The sequence below is a fragment of the Bison bison genome, unplaced genomic scaffold (assembly GCF_000754665.1).
Source record: "Bison bison bison isolate TAMUID 2011002044 unplaced genomic scaffold, Bison_UMD1.0 scf7180017864329, whole genome shotgun sequence".
NCBI lineage: Eukaryota > Metazoa > Chordata > Mammalia > Artiodactyla > Bovidae > Bison > Bison bison.
In genome coordinates this window covers 2,654,176-2,665,212 of record NW_011494901.1, presented here as the reverse complement: position 1 = coordinate 2,665,212, position 11,037 = coordinate 2,654,176, and the positions used below count along the sequence as shown (strand labels likewise).

Here is an 11,037-nt window from a genome sequence, read left to right as displayed (position 1 = left end):
CCTCCCAACATCAGAGTCTTTTCCATTGAGTCAACTCTTTGCATGAGGTGGCCAAAGTACTGGAGTTTCAGCTTTAGCATCATTCCTTCCAAAGAAATCCCAGGGCTGATCTCCTTCAGAATGGACTGGTTGGATCTCCTTGCAGTCCAAGGGACTCTCAAGAGTCTTCTCCAACACCACAGTTCAAAAGCATCAATTCTTTGGCACTCAGCTTTCTTCATAGTCCAACTCTCGCATCCATACATGACCACTGGAAAAACCATAGCCTTGACTAGATGGACCTTTGTTGGCAAAGTAATGTCTCTGCTTTTGAATATGCTATCTAGGTTGGTCATAACTTTTCTTGCAAGGAGTAAGCGTCTTTTAATTTCATGGCTGAGTCCACTGATGGAGAATCTCTCACTCATTTATTCATCAGATATGCTTTAAGCATCTACCTACCATGTGCATACCAGATCACCTTACCTGGCTCCTGAGAAATCTATATGCAGGTCAAGAAGCAACAGTTAGAACTGGACATGGAACAACAGACTGGTTCCCAATTGGGAAAGGAGTACATCAAGGCTGTATATTGTCACCCTGCTTGTGTAACTTATATGCAGAATACATCATGCGATATGCTGGGCTGTATGAAGCACAAGCTGGAATCAAGATTGCCAGGAGAAATATCAATAACCTCAGACATGCAGATGACATCACCCTTATGGCAGAAAGTGAAGAGCTAAAGAGCCTCTTGATGAAAGTGAAAGAGGAGAGTGAAAAGCTGGCTTAAAACTCAGCATTCAGAAAACTAAGATCATGGCATCTGGTCCCATCACTTCATGGCAAATAGATGGGAAAACAATGGAAACAGTAACAGACTATTTTTTTTTGGCTCCAAAATCACTGCAGATAGTGACTGGAGCCATGAAATTACAAGACACTTGCTCCTTGGAAGAAGAGTTACAACCAACCTAGACAGCATATTAAAAAGCAGAGACATTACTTTTCCAACAAGGTCTGTCTAGTCAAAGTTATGGTTTTTCCAGTAGTCATGTATGGATGTTAGGGTTGGACTATAAAGAGAGCTAAGCACCAAAGAATTGATGCTTTTGAACTGTCGTGTTGGAGAAGACTCTTGAGAGTCCCTCGGACTGTAGGGAGATCAAACCAGTCAGTCCTAAAGGAAATCAGTCTTGAATATTCGTTGGAAGGACTGATGCTGAAGCTGAAACTCCAATACTTTGGCCCCCTGATGCAAAGAGCTGACTCATTTGAAAAGACCCTGATGCTGGGAAAGATTGAAGGCAGGAGGAGAGGGGAAGATAGAGGATGAGATGGTTGGATGGCATCACCGACTCGATGGACATGAGTTTGAACAAGCTCTGGGAGTTGGTGATGGACAGGGAAGTCTGGCGTGCTGCAGTCCATGGGATTGCAGAGAGTCAGACTCGACTGAGCAGCTGAACTGAACTGAACCATGTGCACTATTGTTGGTGCCAACTAAGGAAAGAGTAATGCTTTCATAAAAATCTCTAGGAAACAATACACAAAGAAACAAGGTAATTTCAGAAAGCCAATAAGATAATGGGATTGGATGAGGGAAAGGCTTTACTGTAGAGAGGTCAGGGAAGACGCTCTGAGGTTATGTTTTGAGGTGAGAATTGACTGATGAGAAGCCAACTGTCTGGAGACCTAGGGGAAGACAATTCCTGGGCTGAGAGAATGTGAGTTTGTAGCCCCTGCATCGGGAATGAGCTTGGCATGTTCAATGAAAGAAGGAAGGCCAGGTGGCAGGAGGCAGAGGAGACTGTGCTATGGGTGGGCAGGGACCAGATATTTCTAGACTGTGGTTAAAGAGAGAGGGAGAGAGAGATTTTATTCCAAAACCAATGGAAAGTTAGTTGTTGGAAGCTTTTAATCATGGGTGTAGCATGATCTTATTTATGTCTTGAAAAGAATGAGGGTTGATGAACGGAAAACAAGATCAGAAGGAGAATAGTTTGCCTGGAGACTGTTAAGAAGCGGTTACAATGAGAGAGGCTGGGGCCTTGGTCTAGACCAGGACTATTGGCAATGCAAGTAGGGAGAAGAGGGTAGAGACGAGAGAGTTTTTAGAAATAAAGCCCAAAGGCTGGATTGACATGAGCCAGGGGCCCTCTCATTATCCTTGATGATGTCTTTATCACATAAGTTACATGCTCGCAATTTTAGCCTGTGCTGCTGGGCGTTCTGTAGTGCTCTGATACCTGGCTGGCAGAACTTGGCGCTGATGTGCATTGCCCTGCAGTAGACTTAGTTGTATATGTCTCTTTCCTCCTCTGCAAACTCACCTTATTAGCAGATGCCCAGTGGCCCCCAGAGTAGGTGCTCAATGACTAGTTACTAAATTGAATCACTGGACAGAGTGTTTTAGAAATATTTGTAGAATCCTCAGAATTATACTATTCTCCATGCTAATTGCAGACTTTTCCTTGTCATTAAAAACTTGCCTTTCTCAGTGTGGTGTTTCCCAGTCTTACCAGATCTCAAGAGGAGCCTTTGGTGCTCTTTAACATTTAACTCCTCTGTTTTCTTCTCTGGATAATCTGATCCAGTAGGTCAAGGGTAAGGATTGGGAACCTGTATTTTATTTAAGGCATGTTTGGGGAAATTCTCTTTTGAAGAATAACTAATATTTCTGAGTAGTCAGTTTGAAAATCCTAATGCCTGATATTATATTTAAATTAACTGAGCTTCAGGAAGTTTTTTTAAAGCATACTATTTTACTGAAAGTTGCATTTGAATTATTTTTACTGTGAGTTTTTAAAAAAAAAATTGAATTAATCCTATATCATAAAATGATACTGAAAGTATTGGTCTAAATTTCAGGTGGTAAACTTTTTCCGTAAAGGGCCAGATAGTAAATATTTTAGGCTCTGCAGGCCATGTACAGGTTTTTGGGAACACAATCTTCTTTGTGCATGGATGTATATTTTAATACAACTGTAAAAAAGGTAAAAGTCATTTTTAGCTCCTGGGCCATATAAAAACAGACACAGGTAAAATACAGTTTGCTAACCCCTGAACTAAATAAAAAATGTGTGTGTGTGTGTGTGTCTTTTAAATTGGCTTTTGTTTTCCTCCTCCTCCTTAGCTGAGAGTCTGCAGGTGGCAGTGAAGGCTTCCCAGATGAGCGATGCATGCCAGTCCCCCGAGGAAGGTTGTGGAGAACCTGCTTTGCCGGACGTGCTCCATTCTCAGGACGCACCAGGATCGTCTACTGCTTGTAAGTGAGCGTGTGGCCTTCGCGGTGAGCCTGGGCACAGACCTGGGGCACAGACTGGGCACATAAGATGAAGGCAGCAACTGTGCCCTGATTTGGAGGGTTCTGAGTGTATTCTTTAGGAAAAAATCTGAGAATAAATACGCAGGCCTGCTTTACCTAAAATAACGACGCTGGTGTTCCGAGGACCAGGACTTAGGGAGTGGCTGTAGGTGGTGCTGCCTAGCTGTAGGTTACTCAGGCAGGCAGTGACCTTCCCCAGACCCTGCCCTGCCTTGTGTTGGCTGTGACTTAACTGAATGCAGTCTTGCAAGAGCTTTTGCAGTTTTGGGGTTTTTTTTGGAAAAGGGTCCCTGCAGTTCATTAAAAAGTAAGTCCTTTACCTTCATCTCATATGGCCAACTGAGAAAACCAAACTCAGAAAACTAGAATCTAATGCGTGCATGCACACATGCAAGACACACGTACACACACACCCACATATACACACACATGAAATGTAGAAGCGCCAAAAGATTCTTGATCAATGTTGCTATACACTTTGAGGTCGGGATTCATTTATTAAACAGTGTTTCAGAAGACTTTAAATACAGAAAAATAGAATGTAGTAAGTTGATTTCAGTAATTTCTCAAAACCTAATCATATGTGTAGTTGTAAGCGAAATATTTAGTTCTCCAGAGGTTTTTGAGATAGAAGCACGTGGTTTTCATTATATCCTGGTGACTAAAAACCTTACTTCCACCAGGTCTTCTATGCTCAAGATAAGATGTCTTTTAGTAGCTAGAGATTGGCGGATTAAATTGCCTTAGAATTTCTTTAACAGCATCCCTTGGTTAATTAAGAGATGAATGGAAGCAGTCCAGTTTTCAAATTTTATACATTTTTTAAAACTAGCACCAATAATTACTTTCCTCTCTTGGGTTCTACTTTATCTAATCCTGGGTTTCTATTTTCAGAATGTGCACATATGTTTTTCATTTCAACACAGCCCAGATTCGTCCAGGGAGTTGTACTGCCCCGGGTGATTTCCTTTTTAAAGAAGAACCTCAGTATGCCATTGAGGAAGTTCTAGCTAAAAATACGAGTAGGGATCTGCCGCTCTCAGCCTCAGCCCAGGGACAGCTGGAGAGGCTCCGCTCAGCTCCGGCAGCTGCTCGAGCACAGGCCGCACCCACCTCCATCAGACCGGGCCGTCATCTCCCCTGACATCTACTAGAACCATCCAGAGCCCGTTCCCAGCGGCCTGATGTCAGGGTTCCTGTAGAGGAGGGGCAGGTTGGTGTTCAGTGCTGGGGCTGGACTGGAACACAGTGCTACCGGAGTTTGATGCTCCTTATAGGGTTGATAAGGGTGAAAAACACTTTCCTAAACAAAAAGTCTGTAACTGGATGGGTTAGTCCCATGACAGGCTTCAAGGACTGGGTCCTTCTAAGTCAGGCCCATGTCAGTCTGAGATTACAGACCAAGAAAGACCCTCTGTTTTCAGTTCTCAATATACCTAATCAGGTAGACAGGTAAATCTACTTCCTGTGAAATTATGAAGACCCTCTTGTCTGTTCTGAAAGAGAATACAGGAGCAGAAGGACCTGATCCGTTCCACTCTTCTTGCCTTCATCTGGCTCACCGTCAGCTTCTTTCCTTATCTGGTGGTCCTCATGTCTATGAGGGGGACAAGAGAGAGAATGGCTAATTCTTTGGGCGTCTCTCTGAGAGTTAGGAATAGTATCCAAGGGTTGAACCATTTTTGAGTGCCAGAAAAAGCTCTACAATGTGTCCCTTCACTATAGAGGAAGCATTGACCAGCTTGGGCAAAATGAACTTAAATTTTAGCTGATATAATTTGAAGCAGTTTCTGCATAAACAAAAGCTTTTTCATAATAAAAGAGGCCTTGGGAATCAGAGAGGGCTCTCATTTTCCAGAGATCTAAGTATTTTTTAATTAATTTAAATAAAAAAGTATTTCCTTCATCAGAAATAAAGTTCCAAGATAGTACCAAGGAAAAAAATTATAAATAGTGTCACAAATGAATATTTATTTCATGAGGTCCTGATTGGGCAGAGTTCCAGTGAAATTCTATGTGGGAAAGGGCTCTGGAAAGTCTAGTTTTAATCTGTGCAAGATGAACATGGTATAAATTTTAACTGAATTCACATGGGTGGATAAATAAATAAAATCCTACCATTGGAGATTTAATGGATGGAGTGAAATCTCTTTGGTACTTAAACATATTTCTGGGCTAAAAATATTTCTGCGTTTTCATACATTAAGTATATAGTAATTACAGTGTTTGTGAATTTAGAGCATAAGCAAGAATTGTAAGGGAAAAAACACACTTGGAAAGTATTGAAAATATTACTAGTAAGTTATTTGCAGATAAGGACAGCTTCTCAGTTTCATGACTCTGAGCTCATGCAGTTTTCGCCATCTTTACCTGCTTAGAAAGACATTTCATTCCTCCTGTTGGACGCCTCCCTCCCTTGTGTATGGCCTGCTGCTCTTGTACCAGCCCTGAAGGAGGCTTCCCAGACCTGTCTCCTTAGAGCTGGTCTGCCAGCCCTGGCTTTTCTTCTGCTGTGCCTGTTTTTATTTGACCCTCCCCAGGCCTCTTTTCCCATTAAGTGAATGTGAGATGCAGAATCCTACCGTCTTGGTACCACAGACACCACACAGACATCTCTCTGCCAGAAAGAGAGAAAAGTAAAAACGCTGGATGCCATGGGTCAGATTGGCACCTGCTAGTGTGTAAGCTCCCTGGGGGCAGGGACTCTGCACTTTGCTCTGCTCTGTTTTAGCACCTCGTAGAAGAATGTTCGATACATGTGATGTTGTGATGTTTCTTACCTTGGAATATGTGTCAGCTGTGTGCCAAGGACCCGCTCCGCTGGCTGATGTTTGATGATGTCCTTTTTGTTTCTGTCTCAACGATGTGCTTCCAGCACTAGTCACAGAAGGGACAGGAGGAAGAGGCTGTTGGGATGTGGATGCCGGGACCCAGGGTGTGGGAACCGACCTGGCGGTTTCTGATGCGGGGGAGAAGGTATTGTGAACTGACTTGTTAGTAAATGGCACCGGTAACTTTGTGTAATAAAACAACCTCAGCTCCTGGTCTGTCCTCAGCAGTGAATAGTCTGCAAGTGTTTTCTGCATTGTTCTCCATTTCAGTATTCGTACTTAAACTTCCTACCTTTTTTCTTAAAATGTTCTTGCTTTTCCGATATCGTGTAGGTGTAAACCAAGAAACAAATGAAAAGTTATTAAAAAGATTGAAAACTCAAATGTTTATTTGTGTGTCTGCGCTCTTGCTTCTGGTCTCACTTTCCGCCCTGCAAACCTCCAGCTTTTCACCCAAGACATTGAGTACCTCTTGGCTGAGAGGTGGTCCTGGGCTTGCAGGCCCTTATGCAACCGGGTGACGCCAAAGTGGCAGAAATAATTTTGACTTTGAAACGTCCTGGCGTCTTCACTTCCTTTTGCCTTCCTCTCCTTTCTGATTGTTTTCCTCTCACCACTCTTACCGTCGCCTGCCTTTTGGATAGTCTTGTAGTTACCCTAATCAGTTTTTGCTTCGTGACATCACCTTTCCTTAGTACGTACTATACACATAGGTTACAACAGTCTTTTAAAATGAAATTTCCTATTAACATCAAATGAAACTGAGATGTCGGAGAGAGATGGGGAATAAGAACATGATTCTGGGAGGTGGCTAGTGGGCCTTCCCAGGGTTATCTGGGCCCAAGAGTTACTGTATCTAAAATTGAATTAGGTACATTACAGATACCACAGTGTGTTAATGTGGGAAAATGACATCTGTCAGATCTTTATGTAAATTATGTAACATTTTGTATTTCATAGATATTTTTGTGTATATTACATATGACTGAGAAATCAAAGATATTGTAAGAGCCATAGAAAAGATGGCTGTGATTTAGTGTTTTTTCAAACTTCAAAATGAATATAGTCATTAGATTTCACTCCACTTATTCTGACTGTAAGCTCTCTAAGTTCTTTCATCTTAAAACATTCCTGCTCTTCTGCTGTTTTCAGGGCAAACTTGACTTTCAAGTCTAGTTTCCAGCTGCTTTTTTGTTATTAGAGGAGGGAAGTAGGGGAAGGGCTGATTAGTTTTGAATGGAAAGCTGAGGTGGCTTCCACCCCTAAAGTCCTCCCCTTCCATGATTCAGTCCCAGGTAAGAGAGGAGGTGTCCAGGTTCCTCTCTGGATGAACCTACCTGGAAAATTTTGCCATTAATAAGACATTTGGAGAAATGAATTGACCTATAGAGCAGAATCATTTGAAATCACACTTTAAAGAAGTATATGATGGCTGTTTTGTAATTATCTTTCTTAATATGGTAAGGTTTTAAAAGAAGCATTTCTGAAAAAATTTTTCAAAATTTCAGATTTGTAACCCAAATGTCAAAATATCCCACGTGTAAAGCACCTAAATGCAGCTAGGCACATTGCCCACAAGGTGGCGGGCCAACTCCATTAAAAAGATGACAATTCAAAATTCCTGTCTCCTATCAAGCTTAGTGGATCTTGGGAATAAGTGACTTCATGTGGCATAATCCAACTCATTTCTGTGTTTCTAATTTTTATAGAGTATAAAAATTATGTCCCGTACAATCTTCTTACAAACGCAGTGGAGTGTAGAGCAGGGACAAAACCAGAAGAGTGGAGAGAACTCCAGAATTCACTATGGAACGGGGAGTTCTCAGCTCTTGTTACCTTCCCGAGGGTGGGGCACAGCTCTAATGAATAAGCTGCATCTCCTTTCCCATCATTTGTCCTTCCCCTGTTCAAGATGCTGCTTGGTAGTGAAAGCTTTCATGGGCAGTGTGGGGTGAGGAGTGAGGGGGTAGGGAGAAAAGGCCGGGCTAGCTCATCACAGTGGCCTCATCAGCCTGAACTAATTGAATGTAACAAGTTTCAGGTTACCTGAGAACTGTTCCTTGAGGTTTGATTTAAAGCTGCTCAGACAAGACCACAGGCGGTGTGCAGGCGGCTGCAGGCCCTTGGGAGGCAGCAACTCTGAGGATCCCCGTAGTGTGATGTGTGGAGGACACAGTGGCTGCTCACTCTTTATCTATAGTATGGCATGTGCGTGTCCTTTACACGCCAAGCAGCCCTCTTAGGTTTGCAGACACAGCACTATGAATACACAGATGAAATCTTGCTACTCCTTGGCTTGCATCCTAATGAGAGAAAAGAGACAGTGAACAAACAGACAGATGTTGCATTCTGAAAACTGGAAGCCCTCACTATGCACATGTGCTCTCAGTGTGTGCAGTGGAGACGCAGGGAGTCAGGTAGAGATCCACCCCCCATCCCCCCAAGGAGCACATGGTCTCCTGTGGCCTTGTTCACAGCCTCTGCTGCCAGGGCTTCTCCTAGGTGCCCATACCTGGGCCCCGGGCGCGCTCAGCGGGAGGATGCCAGCCGGCTGAGTGCTGTTCTTTGCACTGCCTCTGGGTCTGGTTTCTCCTCCCAGCCAGCGGCAGTTATGACTTCCCAAATCTCGAAGTGAGTTAGAGACTGGGCATTGATGACCTGTAGTTTCCAAGCCTGGCCTCCAGGATACAAGCCTGGCCCGAGAGACTAGCCTGGGTGCAGAGAGCACCATTTACAACATGGTGTGCATGAGGTACATGTGGTCACTTTGAGCCTACAGCGCTCCCCGAGCATCTTCCCTGGGTGTCTGTCTTAAGGGAGGGCTGAGTGCATCTGGAAGGAAGTGGCCGTGCAGCTCAGATACCAAGGCTGTCCAGGGGGGGCTCTCTCTCATCTGGTGGTGGTTGAATTCTATAGACTTGGCTTTCTGGGAGGAAACAGTCACTATGGAAGAGTTTTAGAGCGAGAGCAGTGATTTCCCTGAGGTCATAGACTGTGGAACAATGCAGTGCAGCCTTTTAAGAGTGGAGTGAGTGTTCATTTTCTTTATGTTTTTATGTATTTTAGGTGGAATATAGAAGTTTCCCAGGTTCTTTGCAGTCAGAGGTGAGCTCTGCATACCTTAAATATGTCATCATCCTTTCTTTGTTTGTGCATAATGAATGCTTTTTCAAAAATTTGACACTCACAATCTTATTTTTCAGATTATACAAGCAATACAGAATTTAACTCGTCTCTTATATAGCCTTCAGGTAACTATGCTCTGACCCTGTGAATGTTTTCCCTCATGCAATTCACTTTATTTGATGAGTCCCAGACTTTAAAATTTAGAACATTTGAGAGGTAATGAATGATCTTAAAAGAACACCAACCCTCCACCTCTACCCCAAGTGTAACTCTGCTGATGGTTTGAGCTTCACCTGGTTTTGTAATCACGAGGCATCACCATTACTGTAGTTTATATACCATTCTTCTCTGAAACCATAAAACAGTTCATATCTTTAAAAAATATTGATGAATATGATCTGGCTGGAAGTTTGCAATGAAACTCTTAAGTGAGTGTAGTATGACTTCACATTTTCTGGTGAAAACTTAAATTCACACCTAAACTCTTTACACTTCCACATGTGGCCTTAGGCCTTTGGGGCAGTCAGTAATTCACATGCTCTTCCACTGTTTGCTTGGTTCATCCACCTCACATTTATTGAGTACCCTCCCCGAGCCAGGCACTGTGATGAAGACTGAGCACAAAAGGGCAAGTGGTCCACAGAGTCTACCATCAGATGGCTCCCTGTCTGTCCAGGAAAGACAGGCATCCTAAAAATGAGGGCTCTGGGGCTGGATGATCCCCTGAGTCCTGCATAAGAGAGGCAAATACATCCAATTGCTTAATTTGTGAGTTAAAAAATATTTTAAAATGATGTGAAAGCAATGTTTATAGACAAATTTATAGAAAGATCTTGATACATGTAAATAAAATGACTTGTGATTCTGTGGAGAGAATTACTGTTGTCTGGGGGTATGTATCCCTCCGGTTTTTAAAAATCATTTTATGTGTACCCTCGGAGCCTGTACCTCTCTCTGTCATCAGTTGTCTCTACAGCACAATTGTTAATGGTTGTATAATATTCAGGTCTGTGGGATTAATCCATTTCTCATAGTTTATGGCTTCCCTGGTGGCTCAGATGGCAAAGAATCTGCCTGCAATGCAGGAGATCCATGTTCGATCCCTGGGCCAGGAAGATCCCCTGGAGAAGGGAATGGCGACCCACTCTAGTATTCTTGCCTGAAGAATCCCATGGACAGAGGAGCCTGGCAAGCTACAGTTCAAGGGGTCACAGAGTCAGATGCCACTGAGTGACTAACACATACACACAGTTTATACTTTCCTGTTAATAATACCATAGCGCACGCCTTTGTGCACTGACCTCTTTGAACATATCTGAGTGTGTCCTTAGGATGAATTACTGAAATCAGTTTTTGAGGTTTTTGAAAGACATTGTCAAAATAATTAGCACCCCTCTCTACTTCTCCTCAATTTGAAAATAAGTCAAGGTAGCTCATGACCTTAGTTTGCATTTTTTGGTTACTACTGAAATTAAACTCCCCCCCACACTGGTTTATTGTCATTCAGATTTCATATCTTAAATCTGTTGACTATTAAAAGAAAATTAAGTCTGATACTAAGTTTTCATCAGAAAAGATAGTCATCCTACATTGCTGTTTTGTTATTGAGTCAATACTTTGGCTGCATCAAGATGTCTTTGATGTTCTATTGATCATCTGCCTATTCTTGATCTAGTACCATTATCTTATCTATTAAGATTATTAAGATAAGTACCACTCTTTCAAATATCTGAATGTTCTTTCATAAAAGCTTTTAAATCACTCTGGCAAATT

General features: G+C 42.6%; 1 protein-coding gene across 8 annotated transcripts in view; it reads left to right on the top strand.

The window, feature by feature from the left end:
• The window catches only part of ARHGEF28 (Rho guanine nucleotide exchange factor (GEF) 28), a 325,034-nt gene that overhangs the window by 274,497 nt on the left and 39,500 nt on the right, over window positions 1-11,037 (top strand). For all 8 annotated transcript variants that reach the window (XM_010853539.1, XM_010853541.1, XM_010853540.1 and 5 more), the window contains 4 exons: window positions 3,116-3,247; window positions 6,183-6,283; window positions 9,205-9,243; window positions 9,342-9,389. In XM_010853539.1, coding sequence (XP_010851841.1) covers window positions 3,116-3,247; window positions 6,183-6,283; window positions 9,205-9,243; window positions 9,342-9,389 — 320 coding nt within the window. The remainder of the gene's footprint in view (window positions 1-3,115; window positions 3,248-6,182; window positions 6,284-9,204; window positions 9,244-9,341; window positions 9,390-11,037) is intronic.